The sequence below is a fragment of the Ascaphus truei genome, chromosome 2, assembly GCF_040206685.1.
Source record: "Ascaphus truei isolate aAscTru1 chromosome 2, aAscTru1.hap1, whole genome shotgun sequence".
Taxonomy (NCBI): domain Eukaryota; kingdom Metazoa; phylum Chordata; class Amphibia; order Anura; family Ascaphidae; genus Ascaphus; species Ascaphus truei.
The window spans coordinates 337,347,714-337,371,932 of NC_134484.1; the positions used below are offsets into that span (position 1 = coordinate 337,347,714).

The 24,219-nt window shown below is 43.9% G+C and overlaps 1 protein-coding gene across 10 annotated transcripts in view; it reads left to right on the forward strand.

Moving 5' to 3' along the window:
- Positions 1–24,219, forward strand: part of ULK4 (unc-51 like kinase 4) — a 656,651-nt gene that overhangs the window by 242,659 nt on the left and 389,773 nt on the right. For all 10 annotated transcript variants that reach the window (XM_075586693.1, XM_075586692.1, XM_075586691.1 and 7 more), the window contains one exon: positions 12,887–13,020. In XM_075586693.1, coding sequence (XP_075442808.1) covers positions 12,887–13,020 — 134 coding nt within the window. The remainder of the gene's footprint in view (positions 1–12,886; positions 13,021–24,219) is intronic.

The following is a 24,219-nucleotide window of genomic DNA, read 5'->3' on the forward strand; positions in this document are numbered from 1 at the left end:
AAAAACCTTCCTTTGAGACAGGAAGGGAGATTGTTCCTGACTCTCACAACTTGTGAGACTGACATGGGGACAGACGTCTTGAGTCTACCAGAAGAGTCTGCTTGCAAGACACAGGGGAAAACACTTCTGAACCTGAATCCTGATATTGCCTGAGGAAAAGGCAACAACCCAGGAACAGAGAAGACTTTCCCTCCAACTACAAGGAACAGATAAGACTTTCCTTTATAAGACTTTTTATATCTGCTCATTTCATGATATATGTTTGGGGGCTGGGAGACATGCTTATCTAAAGGGAGTTGTGGACTGCATAGTTTTCCCTAGAAATACTCCCAAGTGAATATAAGCTTTGTTTACCCCTTGTTTGGATGGTTTCCTGATGTTAAGGAAAAAGGCGCAATAAAAGCCTTATTTAATTTCACCATAACAAGTCTCCCTTGCATACCTCTGTGAGCGTCCGCCTACAGTGACTGATAATAGTATATAAAGACGTGACATCCAATGTTACCCAAAAATAAGTGCGACACCAAGAAATATCTTTAATCATAGTTAATAAGTGTGATGAGTCTCTGAGATAAGAGGGGAGGGTTTTGACTAGAGGCATAAATAAATATCCACGTACCTAGAAACACCATCTCCCAAAGATCCAATACTCTAAATAATTTTACTATGTTTTTACACTACCATACTCCCGCATTGACTTTCTTTGTTATTGTCTGCGGGATATTATGACGTGTGCCCTTTCTTGTGACCTATGGTAATTTTGGTCCATTTCTTACTTTGTAGTGACATTATTGACGTCATCTCTATGGTAACCTTTTTATTGTTAGTAAACATCATCAGCGTGGCTTGCTCCGTTACATCACTTTCGGTGTACGGATTCAAGACAATCAGCATTTTATAATGCTTCGCTGCGTCACTTCCGGTGGGCGGATGATGCTATACTGCGTCATTTCCAGTGGGCAAATACAGGCCATAAGAAGGGGCACCAAGTCGACACTCTGTACTCTCTGACGAAGCGCCAATCGTGGCGTGAAATGTGTAAGAGCTATCCTTTTCTGCACCATGATGTCGCTCACTCAATAAAGAAGTTTTTTACCTGATCGGCTGTTATCCTGGATTTATCCCTCGTTTGCACGGCTGTGCTCCGCTTCACCTTCCCTTCTCGGGGATTACTATCTACTGTGTTCTTCACTTAGCTGGATGTTGTGAAGGGGTTTTTCTTTACCATGGAAAGGATCCTATGATCATCCACCACTGTTGTCTTCCGTGTACGTCCAGGCCTTTTTGTGTTGCAGCTCACCCGTGCGTTCTTTTTTTCTCAGAATGTACCAAACTGTTGATTTGGCCACTCCTAATGTTCCTGCTATCTCTCTGATGGATTTTCGTTTTTTTTTGCAGCCTAAGGGATGCCCTGTTTCACATGCATTGAGAGCTCCTTTGACCGCATGTTGTGGGTTCACAGCAACAGCTTCCAAATGCGAATGCCACACCTGGAATCAACTCCAGACCTTTTACCTGCTTAATTGATGATGAAATAACGAAGAAATAGCCCACACCTGTCCATGAAACAGCTTTTGAGTCAATTGTCTAATTACTTTTGGTCCCTTAAAAAAGGGGGCTACATTTTAATGATATGTAATTCCTAAACCCTTCCTCCAATTGGGATGTGAATATCCTCAAATTAAAGCTGATAGACTGCACTTTAAGCCCATATTCATTATTTAACTGTAACTTGAATTTATTTTGGTACACAACCGAAATAACAAAACTTGTATCAGTGTCCAATTTTTTTCCGGACCTAACTGTAAGTGCTGTAGATGGCAGTGCTTGGCCACAATGGTTGGTAGGTAGTGACTGTGGGACAATAGCCATGCTATTGGGATGCTTCTTTTCAGAGATGACTTTTTAGGTTGGTTGGTATTAAATGAGATGGGTTAACAACATTAGTAGGGAAAGAGTTGGCAGGGAGGCGTGGGCGAGATCAGGTGTGTATATGGTTTGGTGCAAGATTAGGAGAGCTATCCCAGCAGAAGTAGAGAGGGAGAGGAAGTGAATAGAGTATTTGTGGGGGTGCTTTTTATTGACGGGTGTAGAAGTTGTTGGGAAAGAGGTGTGCAAATAGTGGTGCAGTGTATAGGTACAAGCATAGGTGGAGGGAAGGAGAGTTGAAGAAATGTGGATAGAAGGAGGTGAGTGGGGAAGTTGGTGAGCACCGAAAAGTTTACAAAGGAGTGAGGAAACAGCAAACAGAAAAAGAAAATAGGGAGGGCATTATGTGATGCAGGGAGAGAGATAGGAGGAGAGAGTTCCCAGGTATTGGAGGTGATGAGGAGTAGGATGTGAAAGAGCAGATGTATAAATCAGGCCTGGGAGGGCAGTGTAGCACTGCAGATTAAACAGCAGCTTAGAAAGTGAGTCTATAGATGTATAAAAATTGTCGGCGCATTTAGAAAGTCATGTTCTCACAATTGCTGGGTTGTTGTTGAAGGACCGAATCCAGGTCTTGTAGTCTTCACCTCCAATTCAACTCTTAATTTTAACTCTGCAGACACTTTATATGTAATACCTAGGATGTTACAGAGCCATATGGCACAGCCAAGATAGAATTACTTAATTATTAGTCATGTGAATCAGTTAGAGTATTTAACGGAGGGGTTTGTCTATTCTACTCATACAGACATACCCGGGAGATGTTAATTAGATCAGTTCTGTGGCAATTGGGGTTAAATTAATAGAAAAATTCTACTCCACATGGTAAAATAATTAATATATGAGCAGATACCCAATTCAAATTATTATTTTCATATTTCTCGAGTGTCTTGGCAGGTATCATTTGTCTCACCACATGGATTGTAGGTTAATTTGTTTGGGGATAAATAAGCAAATGAGCCCACCTCTAAAATTGGGATGTTTGCTTCTTTGTATATAAAGTTTGGCTATGGCATGAAGTTTCACATTACTGAAAATATTGCTTTAAAAAGATAAACGGCCATTTTCATCCGGTTTTTACATGCTACAACTGCTTAAAAAAAGGATACAATGGGCATTTTTGCATGGAAATGCTATGATTATACAGTAGTTTTATTACTAAACCCTGTTGTGTTTTTTTGTGGCACCATTTTAACTTAGAGCTTTATTAAGACAAGAAGTCTTACAGCCTCTCTTACTGCCCACCTCTCTCCCCTCCCTTTCTTATACACCCACCTCTCTAATTCCTTAGGCCGAGCTCCCACTGCCTGCTACCTGCTTCCATGCGCACCTTCGCCGCGCGGTCCTGCAGCCCAGCAACCTGTGATCATCCCCAGCAGACGGAATGATCCGCGTGCTTGCGGGGGTGCAGAGTGCTAGTATTATGCTAGTGGCAAGGCAGTATCACCCACTGCAACAGATTGATTGGATATGACTTTGTATCAAATTGAGCGTTTCTGTTCAGTGCTACCCACACACAGGAAAAGTACGGGGGTTAGGGAATGATCAATTCCCTGCTAATGATGCTGGTAATACTCCCCCGTCCCCCATCCCCACTGCCGAGTCTGGACATTGATTGGCTGCTGAAATTGACGTCACACTGCTGAAGCCGGAGATCACAGTTTCAAAAGGCTCCCGCTACTGCAGCAGCGTTGACGCCGTACTTTGCTGCCAATGGCAGTTTCAATATTGAACACTACCATTGTCCGCCAGGAGTCTGTCACGAACGCGCGCACGCACGACGTGTAGCGGGCTGTGTGAGCGGGGCCTTACACCCCCACCTCTCTCCTTCCCTCTCTTACACTCCCAAATAAAAAATAACCCCCAGGTGCACACCAATAGGTCCCCTTTGTATGCATGCAAAGTTGCATGTGTCTAGGTTTCATGGTCCTGGAGCTATGGCAGTGACAGACAAACGCGCTCCTTTCTAGATAAAACCACCAAGCTGGATCAGTAATCACTGGAGCAGTTCTATTACTTATGGCTGCGGTCCAGGTACAAATACTAGACGCAAGACAATGATAGGATCTGCTATTAAAGGCATTTGGGAACAGTGCTTTTAATGGGAACCCCTTTCTTTATTTAAAACTGGTGCTGTTTTTGTAGCCGGGAGACTTTGCTAAATAGATCCCCTATATGTAAACTGTCTTCGATACCCATTCTGTTTTGACTGAAAAGCTTTCATATTAAGTGATTTATTGAAATATAATAAATATTTGTACTAACCGTTTACTAACCACGGTCTGGCGGCACCACAGTGCTATGGGACCTATGGCGCTTCCTCCACGAGGTATCACATGACTTGACCTGTGTCCCGAATGCCAAAAATCGAAGTGGAGCTTGCTTATAGCGGTCAACCTGATCATCCCCTAAATAACATATCTGGTCATTAGAGAACTGTACAGTTTAAGCAGTTTATAGATACGTCAGTCATGCTACATGTAGCATCAAGAAGAGTTGTAGGAAATCTATCGTTTGAAATTGCTGGAGACCTTATGCAAAAGTGACAAATAAGTGATATTTTCATTTTCAAAACAACAATGAATCATTTAACATTTCAATACAAATTACATGGCCCTAGAAATCCGTATGAAGTTTTCCACATGTTTCTATCAGTGACCATATGTCTTCTTAGATAGTGAGCCTAGCATACTCTTAGCAGATCTGATATGGGTAGTAGAGGGCAGCAGGATCCCTTAGATCAGCAAGGTCGCTGTTACGCCGATGCTCACCACAAACCGGGTCCGGACCGCGGGGCTGAGGTGGGGTTATATAATCACCGACCTTAGTCCACGCAGACTGATCCGGAGTGCGCAGTTCGTAGTCGTACATCGCAGGGTCAGGATTGGAGAAGGCAGCATCGTCGTTAATGAAGCAGGAGTTCGGCAACAGGAAATCAGGAGTGCCCCGCTTCAGCTTAGGAGCGTGAGCGCGGGGGTGGCTTCTGCGCGAGGAGCGGCCTCGGCCCATGACGCCGATCTCAGCAGGAGGAGACAGCAGGCTGGACGAAGTTCACCGCAGGGCAGCGTCGGGAAGAACCAACGCTTCAGCGCAGAAGTCCAAGGCAGGCCACTGCAAGAGGATCGCAGCAGGCCGCAGGAAAGGAAGGGTAGCCACTGCTAGGAGGGAATGCAGCAGTTACCAGTGCTGGCATCAACGCTTCAGCACAGGCGTCCAGGGTAGGCCACTGCAGGAGAATAGCAGCAGGCCGTAGGACAGGAAGGGTAGCCACTGCTAGGAGGGAATGCAGCAGTTACCAGTGCTGGCATCAACGCTTCAGCACAGGCGTCCAGGATAGGCCACTACAGGAGAATAGCGGCAGGCCACAGGACAGGAAGGGTAGCCACTGCTAGGAGGGAATGCAGAAGTCACCAGTGCTGGCATCAACGCTTCAGCACAGACGTCCAGGGTAGGCCACTGCAAGGAGATAGCAGCAGGCCAGTGCTGGCAACAACGCTTCAGCACAGACGTCCAGGACCAGGCCTCTGGATACTCAGGAACTTGGAAGGTAAGAACGCTAGGAGAGAGGCCTGGGGTGGTTTGTGGCAGAGACAGTAACATAGAGGTAGGAATAGTTATGCTCGGCGCTGGTTCAGAGCCATCGCCTAGAATATAAAGGACGGAGATCCAATCACAGGAGGAGGGTGTGTGAGAATTCCTCCAATGAAAGAGCACAGGGCAGAAGCTGCAATGAGAGGCAGCACCTGTGCCATAGATTGCCAGAGGAAGCTTGCAACTGCACAGGTCTGCAAGGCAATAGTCAAAGCCAGTAGTGGATTCCTTACAGTCGCTGACTGGGGGGAGCAGAGGGAAACAGCGGCCTGACCCTCCACGTCCCCACAACCAAGCGCATCTTCCTCTCCACCGCTCTCCAAGGCCCACTTGTCCAGAGCTAAATTTTGTGCAGCACACTACCCCCCTTCCTGCTCCAGTGTGTAATGGCTTGCAATGCTCCAGCACTTGACGGCTAGGTAACCCAGCATTACACGTAGGTTGTGCTGCATAAATACATGTTTCTAGGTATATTCCCATATGTTCTTTTTCACAATATTATTGTAGGAATACTTGAAGTATGCTATTTCTAAGAAATATTCTAGTAAAAAGCCTTGTTTCAAAGATCTTTGTCAAAAATATACAGTTTATCACCTGAGATTTTTAGCATTATTTTTCATTTACTGAATTAACAAGCAATAGCACACCAAAAATGCAAAAATTCAATAGAATGCAAAAAAGGTAATTTTAATGACTTAAAGAAGTCATCCAAACATTTAGGATATTTGGATGACTTCTATGAGCACTAAAATGACCTTTTTTGCATTCTATTGAATTTTTCCATTTTTGGTTTACATGACTATTGCTTGTTCATGATTAGTGTTTGGTGACCAGATCCTATTTGCTTTGGCAGCCTACTTTATTGCTTGTTATCTCTTTAAACCCCGGTTCGTGGCATCCCAAGGTGCTGGCTCTGAGATTTCTTTTTGTGAACAGTCATTTACTGCATTAAAATGAAGTTTGGAATCTGAATCCCTGTCTGTTGCTTTTAAAATATGTATGCTAACTACTGGTATTCATAATTAAGAGTTGGTGGTATCTCGATGTCCCTTCTGTGGTTCCGTCAGCACATTACATGAGGGAATAGGCTCTGCTCATCTACCAACTTGTGACCTGTTCGTGACCTCAGAAGCCCCATCTATGCCTGCTTCAGGTCAATTGTGTCCTACACTGTTGTTTATTTGATTTTTTTAAAACAGATTAGCTCTTGGCGTTCTCTGGTGGGGATTAAAACCATGGGCCACCATTGCGCCATTAGGGTTGCCAGGTGTCCAGTGTTGAACCGGACTGTCCTGTATTTGGACACTTTGTCCAGTAAAAAATAAGAGGTAATACTGAACATGTATGTGTCCGGTAGTACCTGTCTGGACAGTGACTTGACCGGTTTGGGGGGCTGTGGGATTTCCCCGACCAGGGCTGTTGCTAGGGGGCTGGGCAGCTTCCTCCATCCTGATTGGTTGCTGCTGGGTAATGCAACCAATCAGAAGGAGGTGTCAGAAGGGGCCATGGAGAGGAGGAAACAGCATGGAGAGGTGTGTGTATGTCGAGTGTGTCACACCTTTCACCATTGTGTCCTGTATTTTTGGAGACACCACCTGGCAACCCAACGTGCCGCCCTACCCCAACCCAGGACCTGCTTTAATGCCTGGTCGGTCTGATGTACCACCACAGCAGACACATGCATTCCAGCTGCAGCAACCCGACCCTCTACACAGTTGCGTAACTGATTCCCTCCACTTAAATAAGGAGCGTGGAGCCTGCATGCTTCATCCTTGATGCAGCCGTCTCTCCGCTCTGTTAACTGGTGGGCGCCACACATTGTTGACGACCATGCAGAGCAGGGAGATTTCTTATAGGCAGAAGTGCCGGTGATGTCATCACCGCACGCCAGAAAGAGCGTTAGCTGAGACAGCAGGCTCATGCAGAGAAACACATTAGAGGAGCTGCAGATTCACACCAACAATAGTAAGAAAAAATGGAGATCTGGTTTCCAGTATTCAAGAAGCAATACATTGGAATCCGTCAAGTCAATAATAAGTACTGTATGTTCTGGAGATTTCTTGGCAACCGTGGACTTCAAAGATGCGTACATACATGTACCCATTCTTTCCGCACAACTAATGTTCCTCTGGTTCAGCTTCTTCAACCTACACTAGTGTTCCTCTGGTTCAGCTTCTTCAACCTACACTAGTAGTCAAAGCCCACCCCTTTGGCCTTGCAACAACTCCCCGGGTACTTACAAAAATACTAACTGAGCTTGTCGCCCACATCAGGCAGCAAAGATTTTTTTTATTCTCATCTGTACAATAATTTGATAAGAACCAATTTCATTGAGAACAAAAAAGCTTGTGACATCAGTCATTCACATAGTACCGCAACACGAACAGGAAAAAGAGCGCACTCGTTCTCTCCCAGACTTGCAGAATTTGGTGAATAAACTCCAGTTTGGCAACATCGAATGTGCACTTACACCCAGAAAAGAGGCATCATATAAGGCATCTACAGTATGCAGAAAAATAACACCAATAACATCCTACAGCGCAGCAGTATATGTTGGTTTTGGGAAAGATGGTGACATCAATTGAAGCAATATCCTAGGCTCTATTCCACCTAATAAAGCTTCAAGCCAACCTTTTGTTCAGATGGAACAAGATCTATCCCAGAGAATACCTCTCCTACCAGAAATTCAGCGGTCACTGGCATGGTGGAGATGAAAACGTAATTTAGCAATAGGTCAGACATTAGGCCCAATAGATTTGACTCTCCTGACAATGGACGCGAGTTATTTTGGGTGGGGAGTAAACTGCCAAGAATTGTTTGTCTAAGGAATTTGAACAACAGGACCAGTACTTTCCAGCAACATTCTGGAGATAAGCACAATCTTCAAAGCGCTTTTGGCATTTTCCCATCATTTGCAGGGTCAGCTGATCAAGATTTATTTACAATATTACAGCAGTTTCCTACATAGTCACAAAATTGTTCAGATGGGCAGAGCTCGATATTCCATCCATCACAGTGATTCACACACAGTAGTAGAGTACCCGAATGTCCAAGCCGACTTTTTAAGCAGACATATTATAGACTCGGGAGAGTGATCTCTAAATCAGGACATTTTCAAACACATTATTCGCAGCTGGGGTCAACAAGGCCTCATGGCAACAGGTTGCAACATCAAAGCCATCTCTTCTTCTCCAGACACAGGAACCACCAGGCATCAGCAGTAGATGTCTCGCTAGAAAGTGGCAGTTTCAGTTGATCTTTGTTCTCCCACCAATTTCTCTGGTTCAGAGGACATTGCAAAAAATGAAAACCGAGGGCATGAATGTCATACTTACAGCCCCAGAGTGTCCAAGAAGATTCTGGTTCACAGAGCTAAAAGAAATATCAGTAGACTAGCCTTGGCCGTTTCCAATCTTCCCGGGCTTTCTCATGCAGGGTCCAATCAACCATCCAAACTTACAAAGGTTGGACCTTACAGCTTGGAGACTGAAGGGGAGATCCTAAGAAGATGGCAAGATTTTTTTGCGCATGTACACTCAGACCAAGGCTAGAAAGCCAGTAACATCCAAAATCTGTTATAGCAAATAGCACTTTGATTCCTGGGGATGAAGCGGACAGGGTAAACCTATTGAAGCAGGTCCCTGCACCTAGTCGAGGCTAGAGTCTTCCCCCAGGTCTCCAGTGGGGTGAGTGTATGTCATATTGTGTATTTTGTGTATTTTCTGGTTCTGCCAGAACAAACCCCGTTTATTCAATTACTTTGTCCTGTGCTTGGTGAAAGTGATCCCGGAAAGTTTTCGGTGTTAAAAGTTCTGGTCTCCCATGACACAAAGCATTGCCAATTTCTTTGAAATCTTTACCAGAGCAATCGCAACTTCCTGGGCTATGAAACAGCCAGCATCAGCAGAGCAAATGTGCAAACTAGCAACCTACATATATTCTCTACGTACTGTGGCAGGACGGCCTCGCGGCAGGGTCAGTAAGACTCTTAGACAGTGGTTTAAGCTGTAACTGCAGTGCTTTATTCTGTACAATAACAACTAAAAATAGGCACACTTACTGATGGGACGGCCGTTATTCTAACGGATCTCAAATCAGTTTTCGTGTTGACCGCTGTATTCCATTTGGTATTTCTGCGTTTTGACCATTATTCATGCCGCGTTCGCGCAATCCAGCACCGGGGCAGCCACACGCGGTTGATTTGTTTAATTTAATGGTTTATTGTTTCTTTGGATGCAATTCTTCGCATATCCGCCGTGTGGCAGAGGTTAATGAATTATAATTTGGTTGCTATTCTTTGCGTATCCGCCAAGTGGCAGAAATGAATGCATTTAATGAATTGTATTGAATTGTAATGTGCACGGTACAGTGCTACAGTATACAGTACTTTGCTACAATATAAGGGTGCAGGTGTTTAAAACAGATAGCACCCACGTCTATACTGGTACATACTTACAGTGGCCCATTGTGAATTGACCTTGATTTTTCGAAGACGTTATCAAATTAGGCGTTCTTAATAAAAAGCTTTAAATACTCAATGTGTGCCTTTTTCTTTCCCCGCACAATTGCTGAGCTGAGTAGACATTATGGCTACACCACAGGCGTATAAAAAACCTGACTGTAGTTATGCATTTTTAATATATTCAGCAATAAATGCTGCAGCAGATAAAATGGCGACTGTATCTGAAATATATGAATATTTAATTTCAAACTACGATTTTTACAAGTTTTCACCAGACGTTCATGGGTGGAAGCGTGCGATAAGAAAAACCTTAAGTAACGATCAGTGTTTTTTTCGCATTGCCCCTCCTGCCGGAGAGATTTGCGGGTATTGGGGTGTCATGCCAGAATTTCACAGTATGTTTGATTATGGCAATTTCAAAAGAAGAAAGGTCGGTTTTAACCCATATAAGAATCGTCAATCCCAATCCAGCAATGTGCCGGCACCGGCCGGTCCGACCGTCAGTGATAACCTGGTGAACGGCAATCCTTTGTACCTGTCCCCGCCTGAATACCTGGAAAATTTCCAGCTTGAGCATGATTTCGCGTACAGGTTCCAGCAAGCTAGCATTTACCAGTACCAAAATGATTTCCCGCTTTATCAGCTGTCACCTGTCAACTATAATGCAGACTTGAAGAGTCACAGTGAGTCATCAATGCACATTTTCCTGCATTAAGGATTATCCAACATGTCTTCTGCACAGCTCATGATAATCATGCAACAGTACATTTACGTGAATGGCTCTGTTGGAGGGCACTGTTGTTGGGTTGTTGATAAGCTTTGAACTTCAAGTTGACTTGTTTTGTTACAGTACAATAGCAGTTTTAGAAGGGCTTGCTTAGCTCAGCCTGTATCTCACACAACATGTTAATCTTATTACTAGTGGGAGGGGGGAGAAATGGAAGAAATGGAAATGTTATTCACCGATAATTTATTTTCTCCTGGTCCCTCCATGGCAGCGCATGCCTATTTCCCACATCCTATTTGTCTTTTCTTGCGCAGATTTTTGCCGTACATTTTCTTTGTCTTTTTATTATATTATCCTTCTGTTTTCTTTGGTGTGTTTGTATATAGTTCGGTTTGGCTAGATGTACAACAGACCTGAAGCAGGCATAGTGGGGCTTATAAAACGATGAACAGGTCAGAAGTCCATGTCCTACCTTCAGATGGGCGGAGCCTATTCCCTCATGTCATGCGCTGCCATAGAGGGAGCAGGAGAAAATAAATTATCTGAGTTTTTTTATGATCAGAATTGCTTCTGCTACTGTAACAGCTTATAGAAGTTTAAAAGCTAAGGCAGAAAGCTCAATGATTTTTTTTTATTATTTAACTTCCTTTTTACAGAATTAGAACCTTTTTGTTAATTTTTATCTCCAATTACCCTCTGGTTTTCGGGATATCTATTTCTTTATGGGCTGGTGTTTCTTGTCCCATTTTGGAAACCAATATGGTTACCATCCAAGCTACACTCCTACAGGCCAGTAGAAAGCCTCATTGTTATCTGAGCATGAAATGACACCTTCCTATTGGACAACAGCAGTGACCATCTTTGATTTTGCTGGCATATAAACGTTTATTGGAAACTGTGCAGTCCCGGGGGTGGGGGGGGGGCGGGTAGAATTCCAAAAATGAACGAATACCACTGCTTAAGGCAGCAGTCCAAGCTGCTGTTTCCCCCCTCCCCCTTTAATATGTGCATCAATACAATTCACACATTGGTAAGCAATTAGCTAAGTCACAGGAGAACGGATCGATCGGCTAAGAATTGTGTTCGTGGGTTCACTAAATGTCAGTGCAGCAGAAGATGACCAAAGATGCAAAGTTCTGTGGGGAAGATCATGTGACCAGCCAGTCCTTAGATACAATTGGTGAACTGATAGAGAGGGGGCTAAGCTCAAAAAGGGGTGTGCCAGAGCCTGTTTCAGATGAGGAAGGGGATGTGACTTTGTAAATAGTTGCTATAGAAATAAAAAAATGCATGTTACTGTATATTATAATACATTAAAAATGTCATTCAGAGTTGTTGTTTTTTTTTAATGCTACAAGTATTTTCTCATAGTACAGAACTGATTTATTTAAAAAAAACACATGTAAGATATTGCTTGCTCTGCAGCTTTAAAGCTGTCTACTTCAGCAGATAGCTGCTTCATGTTTTAACAACCTTTAGTACAATAGCAAATTGAATGAACAATTGATACTGATTTATAGTAACTACAATAGTTTATTGGTCCAAATTTAAGAGCAATTCCACCTTACTAAAATGTGGTCTGGAAATCTATGCTCCCATCTTACAAAGATATATTTTGATTTAACTAAACATATTTTGAAGTTAATAGCACTTCCTGGAACATACTGATGAAACAATGTCTTATGAGGTTGCTTATCATGTAAATTCTTTGAAACCTGTGCTACTGTCATATAGCATTACAGTTATTCTTTGTTTCTTACTATGCTGCGTGAATTACATTTAATGTTATTTTATTATGTTTGTTACAGCTAAGCAACATTGACATCAATTTAGCCCAGTCTTTTCAATTATACTGTTGAAGAGGAGTAAAATACACAAAGAAACATGCAAATGAATGCATATCTTTGCCATAGATGCATAGAATGTCTCCGCTAATCCCCCAATTACGCAATAAAAACCTAGATAACACAAAAGCAGCTACAATTGTCACATGGTGCAGCATACTCAGCCTAATGTACTAAACCTATTTTATGTCACTACTCCCAACCCTGCAACTTGATACATGTTATTCCTTGAACTTTTTTTTATTTTTTTGCCTGGACTTTGGTGGCATTTGGAAAAATGATTTTCTTTTATGTTGCCACAAGAGCAAATGTTTTGCTGTTGCTTACTTTCAGACTGGTGATGTACATTGAAAGAGACAGCCGAAAAGCCACACCAGGAAAGGAGCAGCAAAGTGTCAACGAATACCTGTCAGTGTGTCTGGACCTTCTCATCCATCACATAGTGCGGGCGCTGCCAGGAATCCTAGGTAATTTCAGATGACCTAATGCTGCCTTTTATTCAAAATCCTATGTGTTTTTTTTTTTAATATATATATAAATCGGTTGTGTAGTAGCTAATACTTACTGCATTTTTTTTCACTTTTTATGCCAATTGTATTGATTTTTAATGTACAGTCATGTGAAAAAGAAAGTTCACCCTCTTTGAATTCCATAGTTTTACATATCAGGGCATAATAACAATCATCTGTTCTTTAGCAGGTCTTAAAATTAGGTAAATACAACCTCAGATGAACAACAACACATGACATATTACACTGTCATGATTTATTTAACAAAAGCTGTCTGCTTTATAGGCTGCAGTTCCTGGTGGGAGTCGCCGAGCAAAGTTCTGTTTGCTGCAGCTCCATTTGATCTTCGCTGTCACGCATTACCCTTTCGCCTATTTTGAATCCCTGTTGCTGACCCCGGACCATGACCCCGACCTCACTGCCTTCTGCCTGCCCTGACCTTTTGCCTGTTGCTTGGACTCTGCACCACTGCAGCCAGCCCTGACCCCTGCCTGCTTACCGACTACGAATACTCTTACAGAACTGTGTCCCCGGGCTCTGGTTATTCTGCATTCCTACCTCTGCCCTGCGGGTACGCCTCCTGATTCGAGACGAGCACCGTCACATTTTGCTCGGCCAAACATGAACCCCGCTAAGGTAGAGCGAGCCGTATCTCTCCAAGGAGAACTACTCGGAGATCACGAGACATGCCTCGCCCTGCAAAACCAACAGCTGGCACTTATTTCAAGCCGATTTCAGAACATTTTTACCTGGCTGAACACACTCCAGGTGGGTTTTACCCCTGCACGGCCCTTACCGGAAGCTTCTCCGTTGCCAGCCCCCTCACCCCCTATGCCCGGGGAACCACGGATCCCAACGCCATTGCGTTATGGAGGGGACCCTATTGCTTGTAGAGGGTTTCTGAACCAATGCTCGATTCAGTTCGAACTCCAGCCCTCCATGTTCAGCACCCACCGATCTAGGGTAGCCTATGTAATTTCCCTACTAAAGGATGAGGCCTTGGCCTGGGCTTCCCCTCTGTGGGAGAGAGAATCCCCACAGATCAACGACTCCGTTGCCTTTCTTCAGGCATTTATGTATTCAACGCCCCCAGCCACGTCTCCTCCATTTTTGCTTCACTCCTTCGAATCCGACAATGAACCCGTAACGCAGGCCAGTATGCCATTGAGTTCCGAACCCTTGCTGCGGAGACGGGCTGGAATAATGAAGCTTTTGGTATATTCCCAAAGATCTGTTGGAACTCATTGCCCTCTGTATCAGAAGAACGACAGACCGAAAAAGCTCAGTCTCCCAAAACCCCAATAATTCGGCTAGCTCCCCATTTCAACACTCTTCTTACTGCACCTCGCCCAGATGAGGAACCGATGCAATTAGGGGTTACCAAATTACCTGAGCAGGAGTGAACTAGGAGACGAACCAGGGGGCTCTCCCTGCACTGTGGGCTTTGGGGTCATCATGTCCGAGACTGTCCTAAATTAGGAAAACCCCAATGCCTGGTGAAGATAGAGGAATATTCTCTGGACATTTCTTCTATTCTTCCTTTCACTCTCTTGGGGACCAGCATCCATCTTCACTCAGGCTTATGTGGATTCGGGAACCGCAGGAAATTTCTTTGACCGCACATTTGCGGAACTCCCCTCCATTCCTCTCCGCACTAAGGAGATTTCACTAGCGGTAGTGGCCATTGACGGAAGACCCCTGGGACCATCACTCACGAGACTAATTCGCTGCTGGTTTCGGTTGTGGTACTTCACAATTAAATACTGTCCTTTTATGTCATATGCTCTCCCTCGACTCTAGTGGTCCTAGGACTTCCCTGGTTGCGGCACCACAACCCTAGGATCGATTGGGTGACCAATCAAGTGATAGCCTGGGGACAACATTGCCATGGATCCTGTCTCCCGGTGTCTCACACTATCTCAGATGTCCGGCTACCTACAGAGACTTCCGTATCATGCCTGCCAGTTTCTTACCAGGACTTTGCCGATGTATTCGATAAAAAACAGGCAGAGGAGTTACCGCCACACCAACCTTATGATTGTGCAATAGACCTACTCCCTGGGGCCATCCCTCATCGAGGCCGCACTTACCCCTTTTCGGAACTAGAAACCAAGGCTATGCGGGAATACATTTCAGAGAACCTTCGGCGTGGGTTTATACTCAAATCAAGCTCCCCCGCTAGTGTGGGTTTCTTCTTTGTTTCCAAAAAAGACGACTCTCTCAGGCCATGTATCGATTACAGAGGCCTAAATAAAATCACTGTAAAAAATCGGTATCCTCTACCCCTCATTCCTGAACTTTTGACCGCTTATGCAAGGCCACCATCTTCACCAAACTGGATCTCCGAGGAGCTTACAATTTAATTTGGATCAGAGAGGGTGATGAGTGGAAGACAGCCTTTAATACCCGTGACGGGCACTACGAATATCTAGTCATGCCATTCGGCCTTTGCAACGCATCGGTCGTAAATAAAAATTTTATCAATGAGATTTTCCAGGATTTACTTGACCAATTTCTCATAGTGTATCTGGATGATATCGGTTTTTTTTTCAATTCTTTGTCCGAACATCGGGCACAGGTTAGACTGGTCCTCCAAAGACTTCCGGATCATTCCCTCTTTGCCAAGCTCGAGAAATGTCAGTTCGAACAAAAGAAGATTTCCTTCCTTGGGTATTTCATCTCTTCCCGTGGGTTTGAGATGGGTCATGCAAAGATATCGGCAGTACTGGTATAGGCCTTAAATCAACTCAAAGATTTCTTTGGTTCGCCAACTACTACCAACGTTTTATCAGGAACTTCTCCAAGGTGGTTGCACCCATTACGGCTCTTACTAAGAAAGGGGGTGAACCCTAAGATATGGACCTCTGAGGCTCTTCTAGCTTTTGAGAAGCTCAAGTCCGCCTTTTCGTCCGCACCTGTGCTGATCCATCCAGATCCTACGAAACCCTTCGTGCTTGAAGTAGACACATCTGATCTGGCAGCCGGAGCAGTCCTTTCTCAAAGAAAGGATTTTCCTGGGAAATTCCACCCCTGTTCCTTCTTTTCCAAAAAAAATTCTGCCGCAGAAAGAAATTATGATGTTGGGAATCGGGAACTTCTGGCCATGAAAATGGCTCTAGAAGAATGGAGACATTTTCTTGAGGGGTCATCTTCTCTGATCACCAGCCTTACAGATCACAAGAACCTCGATTACATTGATGGAGTAAAGAGACTCGGGACGCGTCATGCAAGGTGGTCTCTCTTTTTCACTCGGTTCAACTTTGTGATCTCTTATCATCCGGGATCCAAGAAGGTCAAGGCAGACGCGATATCCAGGCAATTCGCTCCTGACGGTTCCCGAGGAGATTGAGCAGGGACCCATCATTCCATCTTCACAGATTATCTCTGCCGTATCATCTTCACTTCTGCAACAGATTTCACAGGCTCAGGCAGCGGATCCCAGGCCAACATCCATTCGTTCGTCCAAACTATTTGTCCCTCTCCAATTTCGTAGTGAAGTGTTGCAATTGGGTCATAACGCCAAGACGGCTGGCCACCCGGGAGTTAGGAAGAAATGTGTCCAGAGATCCGTAAAGACGTGAAAGAGTTTTTGGCAGCCTGCGTTGTATGCGCTCAGACTAAGGTGCCGAGGACATTACCCTGTGGGTTGCTCCAGCCCTTGCCATTCCCCACACGCCTGTGGACCCACCTTTCCATGGATTTTATTGTGGAGCTGCCACCCTCCAGGGGTATGACTACCATACTGGTAGTAGTTGATCACTTCACATGCCAAGCCCACTTTGTTGCCCTTAAGAAGCTACCCACAGCTTCAGAACTATCAGAAATCTTTATTAAAGAGATCTTTTGTCTTCATTGAGTCCCGACGGATATAGTCTCGGACCGTGGATCCCAATTTGTCTCAAGATTTTGGAAGGCCTTTTGTCAAAGAATGGTGACCTCCATCCATTTTTCTTTGTACCATCCCCAGTCCCACGGACTGACAGAAAGGGCCAATCAATCCTTAGAATAATTCCTGCAACGTTTTGTATCTGAACTACAGGACGACTGGGTTGATCTGCTCCTGTGGGCGAGTTTTCCCACAACTCTATGAAACACATTGGAATCTCCGTTCTTTTGTGCCTATGGGTACCATCCTGCTCTCCTTCCTTCTTCAAGTCCTCTCTCCAGTCCCTGCAGTGGATGATAAGATCCAAGAATTACAATCACTGGAAGAAGATCCAGACCAATCTGACCAAAGCCGCCCTCCAGCAAAAAACCCAGGCGGATAAACGTCGACGACCACCTCCCCCGTTTCAAATGGGAGATCAAGTTTGGTTGGCTACAAAAAATATCTTTGACAAAGGCCTGAGGGCTGAAACGCGTTAGAGGATCCGTCAGCTGTATACTTTGTTCACAATAAAACTTTTTTAGTCACCATCCGAAGCCATCCTCCGCTTTGTTTCACGGCTGTGCGCTGTTATCTGCCTCCTGTGGGAGGAGTTCCTACAAAAAATATCCGACTGAAACTGCCCTCCTCCAAACTGGGGCCCAAGTTCATGGGACCTTACAAAATTCTGAAACAGGTCAACACGGTGGCATTCAAACTGGAACTTACAAATAACTTAAGGATACCTCCAGTATTCCATGCCTCCCTCCCAAACCATTCATTAAGAGCACTTTCTCTCCTCCTATTCTCCCTCCTCCTAGACCATTTCTGGTAGATGGCAAGGAGGAATTTGAAGTACGCCACATACTGGATTCCTGTAGATCCCGGGGAGGGCTACAATACTTGGTCCATTGGAAGGGTTATGGACCTGAAGAGAATTTATGGATCAAATCCGTGGATGTCCATGCCCCCAGACTGGTCCGGGCGCTTCATCGGAGATTCCCTGCCAAACCGGCTTAGATCGCCAAGAGGTCTCTCCTAGAGAGGGGGGGTACTTTAAGGATTCTGCTCGATCCGTGCCGGGTTTTCACTACGGTCCAGGTTTTCTGTCTCTCTTGCCCTTTCTGCTCACTGTGGCTACTTCGGGTACTAGCAGTCTGGTTTATAGGTTGCAGTTCCTGATGGGAGTCGCTGAGCAAAGTTCTGTTTGCTGCAGCTCCGTTTGATCTTTGCTGTCACACATTACGCTTTTGCCTATTTGTAATCCCTGTTGCTGACCCCCCGGACTGTGACCCCAACCTCGCTGACTTCCGTCTGCCTTGACATTTGCCTGTCGCCTGCACTCTGCACCTCTGCCGCCTGCCCTGACCTTTTGCTTGTTGCCTATTCTGCACCACTGCTGCCAGCCCTGACCCTTGCCTGCTTACCGACTACGTATACGGTTACAGGACTCTGTCCCCGGGCTCTGGTTGGTTATTCTGCATTTCTATCTCAGCCCTGCGGGTCCGCCTCCTGATTCGAAACGAGCACTGTCACAATATGATCACTATATACAAATATATTCGGTGACAATACATGGAGCTTTCAAAAGAACTATTCATCCCATGGGTAGTACAAAGGACACAGGGACATCCCTTAAGATTGGAGGAAAGGAGATTTCACCAGCAACAAAGGAAAGGGTTCTTTACAGTAAGGGCAGTTAAAATGTGGAATTCATTATCCATGGAGACTGTGATGGCAGATTCAATAGATTTGTTCAAAAAAAGGTTGGACATCTTTTTAGAAAGGAAAGGTATACATGGATATACCAAATAAGTAAACATGAGAAGGATGTTGATCCATAGAGTAATCTGATTGCCAATTCTTGGAGTCAGGAAGGAATTTATTTTTCCTGTAATGACATATCAGATGATATTTCACTGGAGTTTTTTATTTGCTTTCCTCTGGATCAATATACTGTAAGTACAAATATAGGATAAAGTATCTGTCGTCTAAATTTAGCATATGTTAAACTTGATCGACGTATGTCTACTTTCAACCTCATCTACTATGTAACTAAGTGCTAAATCTTCAATAAAAAAAAAGAAAAGAAGTGAAGACAGACAACCAAAAAAACAAGCTTACATCAGCAGGAAATGTGTGATTGCACTGTAAATGTTGCTGGCAAAATCTGATATGCTGAATACACAATAGTTGAAGAGAAAAAAAAATCACTAAAGCTGGTAAGTTTAAGAGAATACGGTACCTGCTACTATGACATTGTCCATAAACAGATATATTTTAGTAACCATAACGAAAGCTCACAAAGCCTTAGTGGAGGATAAATAAAACTCTGGTATAAAAGCGGCATCCCAATGTAACCGTGGCGATGTCCTGAATTATACCCTGACTGTGTCTTGGGTCCCACTTTTTTTAGTATGTAAAACATGAGCGACCGCTAGCATTTTAAGAGAAAAACAGAATGCTGACTTGACATAACTAATATATATATATTTGTATTGCTCTGAACTGATTACCTGAAGAACTATTGCAGGTTTGGGCTGCTCCTAAAAAAATATGTTTTTGTATATGTTTGCAAGAGTGAATGCACTTCTAAAGACTAATGCCCATAGGCAACATCAGTGACGTGCGGGCCCCCGGGCAAATTTTATTTTCATGGCTCCATTAATACTAACTGCAATTTTTTTATCCCTCATCATTTCTTGTTCTCATCATCACAATCACCAGGTCTCTCTCCCCCTTATCATTTCTCCCCCTCCTCCCCACCATCACCAGCTCTCTCTCTCTCTCATCATTTCTCCCCCTCCTCCTCACCATCACCAGCTCTCTCCCCCTCATCATTTCTCCCCCTCCTCCTCACCATCACCAGCTCTCTCTCCCCCTCATCATTTCTCCCCCTCCTCCTCACCATCACCAGCTCTCTCTCCCCCTCATTTATCACCATCACCAGCTCTCTCTCTCCCCCTCATCATTTCTCCCCCTCCTCACCATCACTAGCTCTCTCTCTCTGCCACACCAGCTCTCCCTCTCCCTCTCCCCCCTCAGCTCTCCCCATCTCCCCCTCAGCTCTATCCCTCTCCCCTCCCTCAGCTCTCTCTTCCCCCTCAGCTCTCTCTCCCCCCTCAGCTCTCTCCACCTCGGCTCTCTCTCTCCACCTCGGCTCTCTCTCCCTTCCCCTTTAGCTCTCTCTCTTCCACTCAGCTCTCTCTTTCCTCCACAGCTCTCTCTCTCCCTCTTAGCTTTCTTTCCTCCCAGCGCGCTCTCTCCCATACCTACCTTTGGTGGAGAAATGATGGTACGTGGCGGCGGGGGAGATGATCGGAGCGGCGGTGGGCCGCCAGCGTTGACCCGAAGAGCAGCCAGCAGAGGAGGTAGGAGTTGTACTGAGGCAAGCAGGAAGCACGAGGTGAGGAGCGCACTGAGGCAGCAGACACTGGGGTCAGACGTCCAGGTCAGACTTCTGGAAAGACTTCCAGGTCAGACCACCGGGGCACGCTCCTCTCCGGCTATCCTGCTTGCCTCAGTGCAACTCGTACCTCTTCTGTTAGCTGCTCTTTTGATCAACGCTGGCGGGCCGTCGCCGCTCCCATCATCTCCCCACCGCCACGTACCAGCATCTCCCGGCCACCGCTGCGTACCATCATCTCCTCCCGCCTGCCCATGCCTAGAGGCGGGGAGAGGGGGCCCCCAAAGAGCGAGGGCTCCCGGGCTTTGCCCAGGCAATAGGCATGCACCTGGGCAACATAAATAAGGTGCAAATCAATTACAAGCACTCTGACACACAACACCTTTTTTTATCAATGTGTTTTATGCTCATGTACTGCATATAGAAAGGCCTTCAGTACACAGAACAATGGGACAATTCTTACTTGTGCAGAAGATTGAATATTTAACAAGCACTTACAGGGATAATATAAATGTGAACATATGCCTTTGTCATTAGCAAAAGGCTTCTCTCCAAGATCTAATTAAATTATGAGCTAATTTAATTTACATTAAATATTTTGCTCATAGCTCTTGGTTTGTCATATATTTTCTTATGTGAGATGTTATGTAAGCTACCTCTGCAACGTATGACATATAGAAGTGTGTATAACTAACCACTGAAAAAAACCTAGTAAGTAAGTTTGTCATTATAATGATAATATCATGAGATATTATATATTTTAATAAATCTGGTGCTTCAGGTGTTAATGTAGCTACAGTTTAATTTGAAAAAATACCATATATATTGGGTTTATGACAGTTGAAGCATTTTCCTGGGTCTGTGCAGACCTATAAACAGTACTTAATTAGGCGGGGGGGGGGGGGGGCGACTTATCATTGATGGCCCACTAAAAGTGACATATGTGTCGATTAGAAGGCAAGAAACGATAGCCAGGTACTATTCTGTCAGCCTCAAAGGAATCGAAATGTTCTTTAATGATTACTGCTGCAACTCAGAGCGATGTGATACACAGGTCACACCTTAGTTGGGTGAATTTAGTCAAATTAATCGTTGCAATGAGACAACACACGACATGAGTAAGGATGCAGCCCTAGTGCATGTAAGGAAGATACAGTAACTATCAGGCGGCCATAGTGCGCGCAAGAAATCCCAATGGCGCGACAGGATTTTGAATAGACAAAAAAATTGATTTTCCGTGCGACGACCGCGTCCGTGTGACGTGAGCGTTTCAGCCAATCAGCACGAAATAGCCTGGTGATGTCACGGCCACCCCTCCCCATCACAAGTGCACCTGAGTCCACAGATCGCTCAGGCGACAGGCGAGCTCACCTCTTTGCGCCCTGTCGCACGCAACCCTGCACTATGTCCAATGCCTAAGTGTTGCCAAGGACAGATATCAATTTAACAGTCAAATTCAGGAGCAAGATGATTATAATTAGTCTTGTTACGTCATAATCGCCTGAATCTATTGATATGACTAACGAGTGTCTAAGTATTAGAGAACGGAAGTTATGAGAGCGTTTATATTTTGAGGTAAAAACGTAACCGTCGTTTGTTAGGCTTTTTTTACTCCGTCATAAAAATGTCAGCCTAGCAGCTGATTTACCACAGGGGCGGGGCATATGCTGTTTCAATAGCAAAAAAATTGTACATAAGACTTGGCAAGGTATTCCTTGGCAAGGAATTCAACAGAGGTGTGTTTTGGACCAAACACGTGAGTTCTCAAATGTCTACGCCAGTGACCTCTCTAGGGGAAAACCTATGACATATATGGTAACATACTGTATAGGGATTTCTGGTTTATATTTTATCCTGTTTTTTTAAGAAATTGTTCTGCATTTACTGTAATTGTATGTTCTTGTAATTAATTATCTTTTTCTGTAATCTGAAGAACTGTATTTTTATATATATATATATTAAACAATTCTTTAATACGTGATGCTTTGGGGCTCTGAATGAATTGTTGCACACTCTGGAGAGAGTATTTACAGTTTCTGACAAATTTTGCAACTGCAGATTTTTGTGTGTTAACTGCATAGTTTTTTCTATAATAAAGAGGGACCTGAGAACCTGGCAGATATATATTAATTACATATTCGGCATATTTCTTGGGTGGTGGCAGTGGATAGACATGATTGCAATTGAGTAAGGGGTTAATATTAACTCATTGGAGATACCTTGCACAGGAGACAGGTGTGTTGGCTAGAGTAGCCGTGTGTATTAACCCTGGTTGAATTTCCAAGTCACATGCCCACTTGTGTGCTGTTCGTGGCAGATGGCATATTGGAACAGATTGAGGGGAGATATTGTTAATTTGAGGGACATTTGGGATGGTGAAATATGGGCCATTGTGTATTGACCCTTGTCCCGTATGAAGGTCACATGCTCATAGGTGTGCCGTACGTGACAGTCATTCAGTGACTTTATTAATGAATATAGCTCATTTAATTACTACCAGGTCCTTAAAACTTTTATTGGACAAACATAGATCATTTTCTTGATGTGGGTGTAGGTAGATTTTCTCATTTAGATGTGATCTAATGGCCAGAATTTCTGTATGACATCTATGTATAAACATTTTTTTTTTAGGTTAGTCCAATCAAATATATCACAGATATAGAAACAAAGCAAAAAAATATCACAGATATATTTGTTTTTTTCGTCTGTATGAACATAGCTCACTAATATATTACATTTTTTAAACACTTGTCTCCCGCCACAAAACGATGAAAAGCTAGAAAAGTATAGTTCAGTTGAATGGAAGTTAATGTGTTGTTAAAGAGGCAATTCCTCTTGCCTTTTTGTTTTTGTTTTTAATAAAGGCAGCAGTACATTCTCCCGTGATCGATCAGTGAATATTCTGCTTCCCAGGGCACCCAATACGACTGCCTACTTCAAAAGGGAAAGTGCTGTGGTTTCCTAAATAGTTCTCAAGGCAGCAAAGTACATTAAAAATCATTAAAAAATGTATAATCAGTGGGAAAAAATGCTCTATGTATTGTCTAATACTACACAACTGATTTATAAGAAAAAAACACATATATGATTTTGAATGAAATGCTACTTTAATTATGCAATAATGGTTTCTTACCTTAATGCAAATTGGATCACAGAATGTTATATTTGCATTTGCCCTAACACCTTTACTGCTAAAAAGAAGTTGCAAGTGTTTTAGTTTTTTGTGTAAAATATTGCAATATTGATTTCCATGCCAGTTTTTGTGTCCTGGAAACGCCATTTGTATGTTTGGTAAGGTGACTTTACCAATTTAAATTAATGTGGGTTTTTTTTTTTTAAGGTTTTGCAATACCATATATGACTACTAAAATGTCCTCTGTATGAGTAATATTACACAATGAAGCCACTACCATTTTTCGTAAATATGTATAATTTAACATTTTTTATTTTTTCCTCTTGGGTCCTCCTCCTCTCACTTAATACTGCCTCACCTCCTCCCTCACTGATTAGGAGCTATATCAAGGCTTATTTGGTATCCGAGGGTGGAGGGAGGACGTTCTCCAACCCTTGTTCTTGCCTACTCCAGCAGAGAAATCTTCACCCCTGATTATGCCTTTAGTAAATCCTGAGAAAGGAGGGAAGTCTGTTCCTACCATAATGGGTTTAACCTCATTGCTGTCCTGATGTGGAGCTTTTCATTAAGTGAGGAAAAACAGTTGTGATGTTGAAATGGTTAACCAGAAAATCTTCAGCGTCTGGCCGTCCTAGTTCCCTGATTTAGCAACCAGTAACTATTGTTGCTCTTAGATGTTTTTGGGGAAAATGCCCACTGACAACATCATTGCAGGCAAGCCAATGAATATGGGGAATATTGCAAATCATATTG